Source organism: Podarcis bocagei, assembly GCF_964188305.1.
Source record: "Podarcis bocagei genome assembly, chromosome: 2".
Classification (NCBI taxonomy): domain Eukaryota; kingdom Metazoa; phylum Chordata; class Lepidosauria; order Squamata; family Lacertidae; genus Podarcis; species Podarcis bocagei.
This window is the reverse complement of record NC_138126.1, coordinates 69315711-69329776: the sequence shown is the minus strand read 5'-3', so window position 1 is coordinate 69329776 and position 14066 is coordinate 69315711. Positions and strand designations below refer to the sequence as shown.

The 14066-nt window shown below is 44.2% G+C and overlaps 1 protein-coding gene across 1 annotated transcript in view; it reads left to right on the top strand.

Annotated features, from left to right (window-relative positions):
• The first annotated feature begins 1536 nt into the window (after positions 1-1536).
• Positions 1537-14066, top strand: part of NDST1 (N-deacetylase and N-sulfotransferase 1) — a 29628-nt gene continuing 17098 nt past the window's right edge. Inside the window, exons 1-6 of the mRNA XM_081180745.1 lie at positions 1537-2082; positions 6965-7447; positions 9406-9493; positions 9821-9975; positions 12265-12450; positions 12707-12835. Coding sequence (XP_081036871.1) covers positions 1576-2082; positions 6965-7447; positions 9406-9493; positions 9821-9975; positions 12265-12450; positions 12707-12835 — 1548 coding nt within the window. The 5' untranslated portion in view covers positions 1537-1575. The remainder of the gene's footprint in view (positions 2083-6964; positions 7448-9405; positions 9494-9820; positions 9976-12264; positions 12451-12706; positions 12836-14066) is intronic.

Here is a 14066-nt window from a genome sequence, read left to right as displayed (position 1 = left end):
AAGATACAAAACTTCCTTGCCTTGTACTGCAAATTGGTTATATAGAAATAGGTGGCCGGGTTTGCTCTTTTTAGGGGAAAAAGTAAATCTGGAAAAGAATCAAATGGGAAGTTTTGCCTCTGTGTGGATTGTTGAGGCTGTTTCTTAACAGCAGGGCATCTTGTAGGTGTTTAGGAGTTGCAGGTGAAACGTGGCTTGAATCTGTGGTCTTTCCCTGGGTGCTGGCCTTGGAATGGCTGTTCCAAACTCTGTGAGCGAAATCAGAATTGTTTCACTTTTTAAAAAAATCTTTGTGGGTTAAAGCTGGGCAACGGACCCCCGCTCTGGCTTTTCTTAAGTGTACAAAGAAACAGCAGTATTCTTACGGTTCTCTGCACTGTTGAACTATTAAGTATTAAAGGCTTCTTGTGGTGTGTTGGCAAGTGATTGACACTAAGCTGAAGCAGGTGCAGAGTGCGTGGCGGCTTCCTCAAAGCTATGTGGGGGTGAACAACTACGCTGGGAAAGCAAACTGCGGGCTCTCCCTGTGCCCACTGGGTGTTTAGGCCTCTGGATTGTATGGCAGCTGGCCCTTTGACTGGTACACCAAGAATGAGCTTGTGGGAGGAGGGGCTGTAGACCTACATATCTAGCCTAATAATGAAAGCTGAGCTTGAGGGCTGAAGCTGGCCTGTAATGCACTATCTGCCTTATGCAGACTAAAGGCCCCGGGAGGACCCAGCAAGCTACATTTGCATTTAAACACCACACATGCAAAACATCTTGAATTTCCTTAGCTTTTTCTTCCAAAAAGCTTCTGTGAGATAGAAAATCCCTAGAAGCCTAGAGACACCCCCCTCCCATAAAAATAGTTTTAGTTAAAAGGGAGGTAGGATTCATATAGGGGTGCAGGCAGGGAGAACGCTGCTGCTCACAAGAATCAATTTGACACAGTCCAACTCTTGTCATGCCTGGAGATAAAAACAAGTGCACTCCCTTGGATAAGTGGCATAGCGCCTGAACGCGTGCAAAGTTTATTTCCTTACCCTTTTATCGGTCCAGGCCAACTTCAGCTGTGGCAACTTCTTTCATCAAAGGCATGGACCACCGAGGGGTCCATAAAGAAAGGTTTCTCTGTGGGAATATGCTGTGTTTGGGAGGTGGCTTGAGTTTGGGATCTTCCAGGTTGTGAGACTATGTTCTTCCCAGAGGGAATTTGCTAATACCTTGTTTGCCCTTTTTCTTTTAAACGCAGAACAACGCTTCTGGTACACGCCCAAGGATTCGCCATGCGTCTCCACCTGTTGAGAGGTGTTCCGGAACCCCAAGACTGCCCAATTTCCGTCCTGATGATGCGTCAGTGATGATGCGAAGCTCTTGGTTTTTCTGCCTCAGAAAGGAACTCTGAATGGATTTGCCATGGTGACATGAAAAAAGACCAGGAGGGATAACGGACTTCCACAGGGGCGATTGTGCACACACACACGCTGCCTCTTAGGGAAATTGTCCTTTCCTGCATCAAGATCTGGAGGGAGGGAGGGGGGCTGGGTGGGGTGGGGTGGGGAAGGAACCTGAACACGCTCTATCAAAGCAAGGATGACTTTGGTAAGGATTCGGAGGAGCTTCCGGCAGGTGTCTCCTCAGGTGGTGCTGTTCTTGCTGTTTGCCTTCTGCCTACTCAGCGTTTTTGTCTCGGCCTATTATTTATATGGGTGGAAGAGGGGACTGGAGCCCTCGGGGGACATCCCAAGCCCGGACTGTGATGAACCGAAGGTTGCCCCTTCTCGCCTGCTTCCGCTGAAGCCCATCAAAGTGGTGGATTCTTCTCGCACAGACCCTTTGGTCCTTGTGTTTGTGGAAAGTCTCTACTCCCAGTTGGGCCAGGAGATAGTGGCCATCTTGGAGTCCAGTCGCTTCAAATACCTGACGGAGATTGCTCCAGGGAAGGGGGACATGCCCACACTGACGGACAAGGACCGAGGGCGCTTTGCACTGATCATCTACGAGAACATCCTGAAGTATGTGAACCTGGACGCCTGGAACCGCGAGCTCTTGGACAAGTACTGTGTTGAGTACGGTGTAGGAATCATTGGCTTCTTCAAGGTATTGGCTTTGGTTTGGGCAAGCTTTTGTGGGAGCAGGTGGGGAAGAATCAGGCCACCTCCGGTGATGGGGTGCGAATTTCCTGCAGGAAATTTTTCAAGTGCTTTATTTTTCTGTGGGGGGAAAAACCAGTTTCATATACGGTCCTTGAATGGATGCCAATGGCAAGTAGAGTATTAGGCAGACCTGGGCAGTTTCAAAGAATGTAGCTGTGTTTATTTAATACAAGTAAAATAAACATACTGAATTAAATCACATTTTCCGACGCAAGCTTAAAAAACACGTTTTTTTTGGGGGGGGGTAAAGTGTTTTATTATTGTTTTGTTTTATAATGTATATAAAACAGGGAACAATTATAGCAACAGATGAAAATTAAAAGATGAAAATGAACTATAGGCAACCCCTCCATTTACACGTGTTCAATATGTGTACAATCACGCGCACACACGCTGCGCCAAACCCAGAAGTGACCTGAAATGTCACAAAAATGTTTTGAAAAGGGGTGGACTGGGGCAGGGTGGGATGGAATAGGTTGTTTGCAGGCTTTTTCAATGATGTTTCATATTGACACAATTTCATGTGTGCAAATGGTGGGTTGTCTGTATAAAATAGACATGTAGAATGAGTAGTTGCACTGTAGTTACAATTACATGAGCTGAATTTTTTTGATGCTAATTTTCATAGGAATCTTATTTATTTTTTAAAAAAGTATGTGTATGCTGCTATATCATAAAAAAAATCAAAGCAGTTTACAGCAATAAAAGCATCAAAACCTCTCCCCCAGACCAACACCACTGACCAGCTCATTTCATGGGGACAAGGTTAGTCCAAATATGGAGCACAGATCAATCTCTCTGCTTGAACACATGGCCTAGTCCTACAGCAAGGTTAGGATCGTCTTTGTTAAACTCCCTACAAATAGAAAATCAACACAAGAGTCACAAGGGTGGCCTAGCATCTCTCCCCGCCCGCCAAATATTGCACTAGTTATGCTCTCAGATTTTGCTGCTCCAATGCCACCTTATTTTGTTGCAGTCTGTTTTAAAGAGGATGGATGAAGAGCTTCAAAGAGTGACATAAACCTTGGACTCAGGTCCAAGACCTAAGAGGGAAGGCCAGAAGCTTGCATCATAATGTTATAATCGAACACGTGTACCTGCGAACACTCCCGCACTTAGTTTTCAGATTGCTGTATTAGGTTCTTCCATGTATGTGGTGGGAGGAATGCATAATTATATTTGTATGTAGTTATGCCCATACCTTTCTATATACACCACAGATTCAGATACCCAAACAGCTGGAGTTTGCCCACTTCCTTCCTTCCTTCCTTGCTTGTTTGTGCTTTGCTGGTTGGTGGCAGCCATTTTCGGGCAGACACATCAGAGAGCAGGAGAAATCAGACAAATCAGGGAGCAGGAGAGACTGGAGAAATCAGTTTCTCCTTTCTCTCTCTTTTGCTGGTTGGCTGCAGCCATTTCAATAGGAAACCATAAGTGGGGAGAAAGATTGGAAAAATCCCAGATTAGAAATGTTCCCTTGGGAATCCACGTAAATCGTGGACTCGTTATGTGAATGCTCGCCAAACGAACGATTTTCGGGGAACACATTGCGTTTGGTAAGCAGGACCTGTGTGTGCTGCTGAACCAGTCCTAAATAAAAATACCGTATTTTTTGCTCTATGAGACTCACTTTTTCCCTCCTAAAAAGTAAGGGGAAATGTGTGTGCATCTTATGGAGCGAATGCAGGCTGCGCAGCTATCCCAGAAGCCAGAACAGCAAGAGGGATTGCTGCTTTCACTGCGCAGCGATCCCTCTTGCTATTCTGGCTTCTGAGATTCAGAATATTTTTTTTCTTGTTTTCCTCCTCCGAAAATAGGGGTGCGTCTTGTGGTCTGGTGCGTCTTATAGAGCGAAAAATACAGTAATTTTAACAATGAGACAGTCCTTAGCTGGTGGAGAGGGCTGTAAAGTAGATCCTTAGTTGTGTACTTCTCAGGACAGAAGTCTGCTTTACTCTTTTTTTTTTAAAAAAAAAAGCACTTCAGTTTCCTCCCCGTTTTTCCTTGGACCCAATACTGTGTACACACTGTACATTTAAAGTACTCTCCCCCAAGAATATTGGGAACTGTAGTTTACTTCTCACAGAGCTGCATTTCCCAGCACCCTTACCAAACTATAGGTCCCAAGATTCTTTGGTGGGGAAAGTTCTTAAAATGTATGGTATGTACACAGGTCTTCCTGAGGGAACATTCTTCCATCTCATTCCTTCTGCAGTTAGTGGTACAACAGTGCTGAGAGTGAATGCAGCTTTGAGGGCTTGGCTTGACAGCATGCTTCTCTGAAATTCATTACTGTTGGCTATCGCTGATGCGATAGATTGCCTAGACCCTTAAGCAATATTACCCATATTACAATGGCACAGGTGCTTTCTGAAGGCATCCGTATCTGCCAGATGCTGGCTCATGCGTGAACAGTAGTGCCCTGGAAGAGCTTCAGCTTGCAAAATGTCAGCCTTTCTTGGACACCTTCTCACAGTCACTACTCGCTATTGAATGGCTTGATGTCTTGCCAGCGTCGAGCCTGATAAGTAAAAGGGCTGTGTATTTTAACTGATGCCAAGAGCGGATTTACAAATCTGCGCCTTTTGAGATGAGGCTGCAGCGCCTTTAGTTCTGCTGGTGACAGTAAAAAAGATAACAGTAATGGTCCTCTTGGGAACTGGTTAATGTGTGAAGAGAACAGATTGTAACAGGGATTTGGGGGCCATCCGGGCGTCCCTGCCTAGCATTATGACTTGACAAGGCCACCCTACCCTGTGTCCCTGCTTCCCGTAGTGATTCTTGAATTTGGTTTCCAAGAAGTCAAGTAGGAGGGGATGCAGGCTAACGCAACCCGTATGGCATTTGCCACAGGTCTATTGCATTTTCCCATGCTTGAATGGGCAAGCCAAGAAGGTTAAGAATCCAGGGCAGAAATGAAGCGTGTAAATGAGGCTTTATCCTGAGACCAAGAGCTGTCCTGCTGCTTTTGACAGACATTTTTTGCACAGCAGTCTGTTTTCTCTTCTATTCTGATTTCTCTTGCTTCCTTGGCTTGAACCCACTATATTAAATTGGTTTAAATTTTCAGAGTGGCAAAGAAGAATCAGTCTCCCTTCCTCCCTCCCTTGCTTCCTAACCCTCTGGCTTTCTGTCCACTTACATAGTTATATCTTTGAAATATAATTTGATTGGGTGCTAAGTAGTATGGCTACACTGCATGTTGATTCCTTTCCAGACATACAGTTGGATAAAGCCTGTCCTTGAAAAATCCTTAGTTCATCGCACAAAGTATATTTTGTGTGTATTTCAGTGAACTTTACTGGTGGAAAGAACACAGACCACACAACATGCACGTTGCAATAATAAAACAGTGGCTTTCCTTTCTGTTGACATAAATGAGAGAAGCAGAAGGGTCCAGAATATATGATGGGAAGAGCCCATCACAGTACCAAAACATATAGCCTAAATATAAGACTACAACCAAAATATAAGAGCCCAACCGCAAAGGCTGCTGACCTAACCATTTCTTTGCAGCTGTTTCAGAGAGGCACTCTGGTCCAGAGAGGCTCTCTAAGCCAGCCACAGAATTCAGCTTGGCTTGGTTTGTATATAGGCTGTATCTGATCTCTTCACCTCCGCGCCCTTCCCCAAGCAGCAGCCTCTTCATCCTAGTCAGTTTCCTCCCTCCAATCTAATACAGTGGAACCTCTGTTGTCGAACACAATCCCTTCCAGAAGACTGTTCGACTTCTGAAACTTTCGACAACCGAGGCTCAATGGGCGGTCGGCAAATCCCATTGAGAAAATTGAGAAACGTGCCTCAGAAGCTGTTTGACTTCTGAGGCGTGTTCGAAAACTGAAGCAATTACTTCTGTGTTTTCGGCGTTTCTGAAATGTTTGGCTTCCGAGATGCTCGAAAACTGAGGTTCCACTGTAATCCTGTAGGGCTTCCCTTGTGAACCATGGACGCCCATCACATTTAAGCAAAGTTTTCTAGCAGCTGTGTATACCACCTTCCAACCCTCTCTGGCTTAGGCCCGCCCCCCTCACTTTCCTCCTCTTACATCTTTTTTGGTATGAGTGGAGATTTCAAAAATTTCAAAAATGAATGGCCTTAAATGAAGATTAGACAAATTCATGAAGAATAAGCTATCAGGGTTAGTGGCCACATGTAGCCTATGTTCTACCTCCGCTCTTGGAGGCAGTATGTTTCTGAATACCAGTTGCTGGAAGCCACAGGAGGACAGAGTGCTGTTGCACTTGGGTCCTGTTTGCAGGCTCCCCGAAAGCATCTTCTGATTGGCCACTGTGAGGATGGGGATGCTGGACTGGATGGTGCACCAGCCATAACTTATGTTCTTAACCACCAGAGCAGCACTTGGAGCCAACAGAACACCCATGTTTAGTAGTTTATAGTAGCAAGGAAACACTTGAATTCCATAGACTGCTCCCCTGCTCTTGCAAGCCTGAAGTGACACACTCAGTACCACGTGTGCCTTCAGGAATTCAGTTAACCTGTACACCAATCACATTGTGCCATTATATTGCCTCTTAAGCATTGTTAATAAATAAATCTGAGACAAATAGGGCTCTAGTTCTTCACCCGCTTTCATACTCTGCTTCCCCTCTGTTCTTTTCCTTATTGTTGGCAGCTACAAGAAATTTTTCTTATGTGACACAACTTGCCAATAAATACTTCACACAGCTGAACCAAAGAGGTAACCTCTCAAATTCTCTGTTCCTTCCTCCTATATGGAAAATCATAAAGCCTCGCAAATGATGTCATCCTTATACACGCAACACAAATGGGGCATAAATTCAGTTCATGTGATCTCCCTACAGGCCAATGAGAACAGCTTGCTGAGTGCTCAGCTGAAAGGCTTCCCCCTTTTTCTCCACTCCAACCTTGCGCTGAAGGACTGCAGCATCAACCCCAAATCACCACTCCTGTACATCACACGGCCCAGTGAAGTAGAGAAGGGGCTCCTTCCAGGCGAGGACTGGACAGTCTTCCAGTCAAACCATTCCACCTACGAACCCATCCTCCTGGCCAAAACCAAGTCGGCAGAATCCATCCCACACATGAGCATTGATGCAGCACTCCATACCACTGTGGTTCAGGATCTGGGCCTCCACGATGGCATCCAGAGAGTCCTCTTTGGCAACAACCTCAACTTTTGGCTGCACAAACTGGTCTTTGTCGACGCTGTTTCTTTCCTCACTGGCAAGAGGCTTTCCCTCCCACTGGACCGCTACGTCTTGGTGGACATTGATGATATTTTTGTTGGCAAAGAAGGCACACGGATGAAAGTGGATGATGTAAAGGTAATGACACACAGCCAGGTTTTGCTCTTGAGGTTGGGATTTGGGGGAGATGTGGGGCTAGCTGTCCAGTGGATCCATTTCTTTGGGCTGAAAGCTACATGGTGCTAGGAGCTGTGCCCTGGATCCTTGAATCCTTACTGCTGTTCCGCTGTTCTGCTATCTCTACAACACTGGATCTAGTGTGGTGTTTGTGCTTCTGTCATTCCCAGAATGTGTGAGACTGGGATGGTGACATTTGAAATGCAGGAAGCGTAATCAGGTGTCCCAGCCTCATGGAATTTTAATGTAGACTCAGAAACCATTTCTTTTTTAAAAAACCTGTTGTTCACAGCCAACATATTATTGCTTCAGTTGAAAGCCCTTTAAATCAAGATTGCTATGAATACAGTGGTGCCCCGCAAGACGAATGCCTCGCAAGACGGAAAACTCGCTAGACGAAAGAGTTTTCTGTTTTGGAGGTGCTTCGCAAAACGAATTTCCTATGGGCTTGCTTCGCAAGACGACAAAGTCTTGTGAGTTCCTGCTGGTTTTTTTTCCTCCTCCCCCCTTTCTAAGCCGCTAAGCCGCTTATCAGCTGATCCGATCAGCAGATAAGCCGCTAAAAGCCGGTAATAGCGCTAATCCGCTAATCCTTCAATGGGCTTCGCAAGACAAAAAAACCGCTAGACAAAGAGAATCACAGAATGGATTATTTTCGTCTTGTGAGGCACCACTGTAGTTACACAAGTGCAAAAATGTAGAGATGGATTTCCTTGCGATTAAATTGGGAAGCACTAAAATTAAAAATCTTAACTTAGCCCAACATCGCTTGTTTTTCAACATCTGATAAAGAGAATTGTAGGCTGTGAAAGTTTGTCTTTAAGGTGCTATAAAAACTATTTTTAGTAAGATCAAAGAAACAAGAACAAACTAAGAAAGCTCAGAACTTGGAACAAACTTTTGTTGTCTAGGGATAAAATGAACTTTTTACTACATAACGGTATATTACCAGAAATAGGTGAGAACAATGTGTGTGTGTATGTGTGTGTAGGAATCAGTTAATGACCACTCTTCCTAATATTTCTATATCTTAGGGAGAGGGATCATTAACTGATTCCTTTGAGAAGAGCAAGAAGAAAGTTAGACTGATGTTAACAACCACGATTTATTTTGTTTGGCTTAGGGAAATGATGGTTTAAGGCTTGAACACTTTCCTTTTTTTTTTTAAAGCAAAAAGCACAATGTGCAACAGATTTATCACTAGGTCTCTTAAGCACATGTCTGTCTCAGCTTTGTTTCCCATAGAATTATTGTTAAACCTTTGCCTTTTCTCTGCTTTCTTAACAAAAATAGAGAGTGTAGCTCTCCAAACAAAGTCCCAGAAGAGTAATTAAGCAGGATTTATTTGTTCCTGATGAGGAACATCTGAACGCTTACTTGCCCCCACTTCTACTCCAGACACCTCCACTTCTAAATAACTAGTATTTCTCTAACAAAGGCTAATCTAGTCACTATACTATTTGCTCACGTGAACTATCAAGTGCTTGCTTATTTATGGTGGCAAAGGTGTTGTGGGAGTCCCAAAACTGGGTTATTAGCAGATGGTGACCTTTGAGGTCTAGGAGACTGCGGAAAATGTAAGCTGCACCTTCCTGGTAAGAGTGATATTGCAGCTTGCATGTTAATGACTGAAATGTGTATATATAAGGGCATGTGAGGAAAACCGATGTTTTGAACTGGTACTAAGGCCTCCTTGCATTTATACTGGTGGGATGGAAGCTTATTCACTGTGCTCCCTCCCCCACCACTGCTGGGATAATGTAAAAAAAAAAAAGGCCTATGCCATGTGAGAAGACACCATGCTGCAGCTCCTTCTCTTCCTCTTCCTCGCGTCTCCAGAAGCTGGAACTTCTATTCCCCCAGCTTTCTAAAGCGAATAGGCTATGGTTTTAAATGTTGCTTTTCATCCCACTCTGTAGGCTCTCTTTGACACCCAGAATGAACTGCGCACCCATATCCCCAACTTCACCTTCAATCTGGGTTACTCAGGGAAATTCTTCCACACAGGTAAGAAGGATTTGTGGGGTGTGTGCATTACCTTATCTGGGCTCTCAGGTCTTTTGTGTTGAGGGCTAGGCTAGAGGATCTGCCTGGTAGGTGATGATAGCTTTGTGGATCAGATTCACCAGGAAAGCTTCCCTTCCCTTCTCTTTCTCATTTTTGCCCCTGGAGGTCCAAGGCTTGATCAGTCTGTGTGTTGTGTGCAGGGTGGTTAATGATGTTTTCGTGTTCTACTGGGAAAAGCACATGGTTGGTTTGAGTTTATGGGAGGAATGGCATTCCATTGCATGTCTTCAGTTTTTAGTCGTGACACTAGTGGTTTGGGTCTGTCAGGTACGGATGCGGAAGACGAAGGAGATGACCTGCTGCTCTCGTACGTGAAGGAGTTTTGGTGGTTCCCCCACATGTGGAGTCACATGCAGCCTCACCTCTTCCATAACCAATCTGTGCTGGCTGACCAAATGACCATGAACAAGAAATTTGCAGTTGTAAGTAAGACGCTTTCTGGGGACAGAAGCAGAAGGCTGGGGCAAAACAAAAAGCGGGTTGTACCTCAAAAGACGGAAGGAAGGCACCAGTCGATCATTTGTTTATTGTTCAGAATGATGAGATTGCAGTTGCAAAATGAAAAACCTAGCACTGCTAGGACATTGCCATAATGCGTTCCATCAGCACAGCATTCTTAAAATGTCTCGTCGGCTGCTGCAGAAAACAGAACAACCATTTTTTGGGCTCCTGTCTACTATTTATGCAAGGAGTGTGGTGTGTGTAAAAACATCCCAACATTCAAGTCTCCCCAGGGGTCTTATAGAACCAGCTTCTCCTACTGTATTGTCGGTCTGAGGTGTTGCACCCTTCATAGCATGATAATGAATTGGACCTCCAGGAAGAAAGCATGGCCTGCTTTCCTCCTCTCCTCTCTTGTTGTCTTCTTATGTTCAACCACTGATCTGTAATCCCACTATTTCCTATCTCTTTCTGGAAGGGGGATCTTGGTTCCTGTGATCCCTTCCTACAGAAATGTACTCCTTCTGTGATGCTAGTCTTTCACAACTAGTGCCCATGAGCCTCTTTTCTTAAACCTAAAATCCACCTTCATATTTTGATATCAAATAGCTATTCAAAACGAAAATGTCCAGGAGAGCAAACCGATGGTTATGCTGAGTGTGGAATCTCAGCCTCTCTAACCTTGAGCACATACCATTCTCTGGCACAGGGACAAATAGTGACCCTGGTAATCCTGCTTTGCTCCAGGGACGCGGGTGGCGCTGTGGGTTAAACCACAGAGGCTAGGGCTTGCCGATCAGAAGGTCGGTGGTTCAAATCCCCGCGACGGGGTGAGCTCCCATTGCTCGGTCCCTGCTCCTGCCAACCTAGCAGTTTGAAAGCATGTCAAAGTGCAAGTAGATAAATAGGTACCACTCTGATGGGAAGGTAAACGGCCTTTCTGTGCGCTGCTCTGGTTCGCCAGAAGCGGCTTAGTCATGCTGGCCACATGACCCAGAAGCTGTACGCCGGCTCCCTCAGCCAGTAAAGCAAGATGAGCGCCACAACCCCAGAGTCGTCCACGACTGGACCTAATGGTCAGGGGTACCTTTTACCAGTTTTCAAGAACGGCATAAACTTTGCTTGTTTCCTTTCTACCCAACTTTTCTGTTGATGTGCTAACTTCTTTTATCTGAGGAATTCTTGAAAATTCCTTCATTACACCCAACCCCACAGTTTTGTTACAAGTCGGTTCTTCATCCTGTTGCAAATAGGTTTTTATTTATTCATTCACCATCTTGGTTCCAGGTGTCAGATAGCATCCAACACCTTTCAGTACAGTTCTTTATCTGACCTTTTCAAAAGATGGGTGCTGCCAAGCAACCAGTTCTTGATAGGCCATTTGTGGGATGCACAGCTCACTTCTCTTTGTTACTCTTTCAGCACAACAGAGAGTCGGCTTGAACAAGCCCACTCGAGGGAGAAGAGAACTAAAAGATTAAATCATTAATCCTTTTTTTTAAGGAGTTTTGCCAAAGATGCCCTTTGATGCGTCATACACACAGAAAAAGAATTTGCAGGTTGCTCCTTTGCGATTACATGAACAAATGAAAAGAACCTGGGAAAAGGGGAGAAACTTAAACATAGCCATAAAATCTCTCAGAAGATCTTTCTTAAAACAATGAAGCACGAAAGCTGTGCTGGATAACTCTTGGGTGGCAGTCTGTATTCTCTAGTGTTGTGTAAGCTGTGACTTCATAAAATGTGCTACTATAGGCTTCTCTGTGTCCCCATGGGAGAGTTGCTCAGACTTAACACGGAATGCCTGTTGCCTGTAAAACAGGGCTGAAATGTAATGTTCCAGGTTTTGTTCTTCAGTTATCCTTCTTGCATCTGCTGGAGAGGACCCAGCCTTGTGCTAGGGTCACTGGAGCATGTAAAAGCCTTGCTGGCAAAACTTGCTATAAGGCTACACATGTTGGCCATATCATCTGTGTGATAAGTTGAGTGGGGACTTGGTGTTAACAGTTGTCAGACCCATTCGCTACTCTCTCCTGTATCTCACAGAATTTACACCTTGAACCGTCTTTCCCAGTCCCCCGAAATAGGATGCTGACATCTCTGCCACTTTGGGATGATATAGACTGCAGTGGGGAGGGGAGGTAATAAGATCTTCTTTTAAAAAAACCCTTAAAGGCTGGATTCCATTCACTTGCGGTGGGAGCCTTTCATTGAAGGTCCACTGATTACTCCTGCTAATACAGTTATGACCTCTCTCTCTCTCCTCTTAGGAGCACGGCATCCCCACTGATATGGGCTATGCAGTGGCACCTCATCATTCAGGGGTGTACCCAGTACATGTGCAATTGTATGAGGCCTGGAAACAAGTGTGGGGGATCCGAGTCACCAGCACGGAAGAGTACCCTCACCTCAAACCAGCCCGCTTCAGACGAGGCTTCATCCACAATGGAATCATGGCAAGTAGGAAGGGCCTTTGCTTATCTTTCTTGCTTCACCCTCTCTCCAGTACGTGAATAAGCTCAAACTCTCCATATTGTTTAAGGGGGCTCCACTAACTTAAGTGCAGGCAACCTGTGTATTTGTTTCCTAAAGGGACAGTGAGGACCTCTTGCACCATCTGCTCATAATTTATAAGGAGCACTGGAACGGGCTGATTCTCTTTCTCCTTTTCAAAAACACCTTGCTATATGTTTTCTTTCTGCTTCTTTCCAGGTTCTCCCACGGCAAACATGTGGCTTGTTCACACATACCATATTCTATAATGAATACCCTGGTGGGTCCAATGAACTGGATAAGATCATCAACGGAGGCGAGCTTTTTCTGACCGTGCTACTTAACCCTGTAAGTGCTGCTTTGATGAACAATAGAAGGTCTAATTGCAGTGTGTAGAACCTCTTCTTCTTCCCCTTCTTCTTCTTCTTCTTCTTCTTCTTCTTCTTCTTCTTCTTCTTCTTCTTCTTCTTCTTCTTCGGCATTTTGAAATAAAGTCTAAAACCACAAGCACCAAATAGAAGGAAAGCAACAAGATCACTGAGAAAAAGGGGAAAAGGTAACTCCCCGAGTGACAGACCTTGGTGCGTTCTGGGTGAGTTTGGGTGGTGTTAAAGCAGCCTGAGAAGAAGCTCCTGACCAGGATGAAAGAACTTTTAAGGAAAAGATTTGCAGAATATTAGAAAAATCACTGTAAACAGATTACAATGTTAGCAGGCTTTGAAAAGGTTGACAATAGGACCCATGGAGGGGAAGGTGGGAAGTCTAGAGATTCGGAGTAATCTCTAAATATGGATATGTATTTGGTATTGTTGTAATTTTATACTTGCAAAATCAAATAAAAATATTACCCCCCAAAAAAACATTAGCAGGGTTAGAATAAATTCAGCAGTATGAAGTTTACTGAAATAAAACTGAAAAAGAGAGAGTACAGAATCATTGGAATATGCAGTGGTAAAGGGTTAATAAATGAACCATGGAAGTGGGAGAAGGGAAGTTGATGATGCAATATTATATTATTATTATTATGTATGGTTTGTATTTTGGTAAAATGTCATTGTGCAAATTTTTAAAATTCAAAATGATAAATAAAATTTAAAAGAAGAAGAAGAAGCTCTTGAGAGAGTTTGGATTTTTAAGCTATGTTGCCAAAATCATAGTGACAGAGAAATGCATTTGTATTTGTTTGGAGCATTGTTTGGTAAATGGAAACCACATCCTGGGCCCCATAGCATCTCTTTAAAAGCTGAGATCCGTTGCTTGCTTCACTTGCTAAGTAGGCTTGTGCATAAGCATGGTGTCCCAGATTTTAGAAGATTGCATGGGAGATTTCTATAGTTATGTGAGACACACAATTTCTCTGCTGTATAAAATTGCTTGAGAAGGTCTTGATGCAGGAATCCAGGGCCATCGAATTTGAAGTGAGGAAATTGCATAGCTTTAGGAGTTTGCCTGCAGTTTGAAATGAATGTCTTTTTGCCTCTTATGATCCTAGAAAATGCATGTGATCCAACATTTTGAAGTAGTCTGGAAGTCTACTAAAGCTGCTATCTCTTCCAGGCTATCTGTTCAGAGAGGGGAA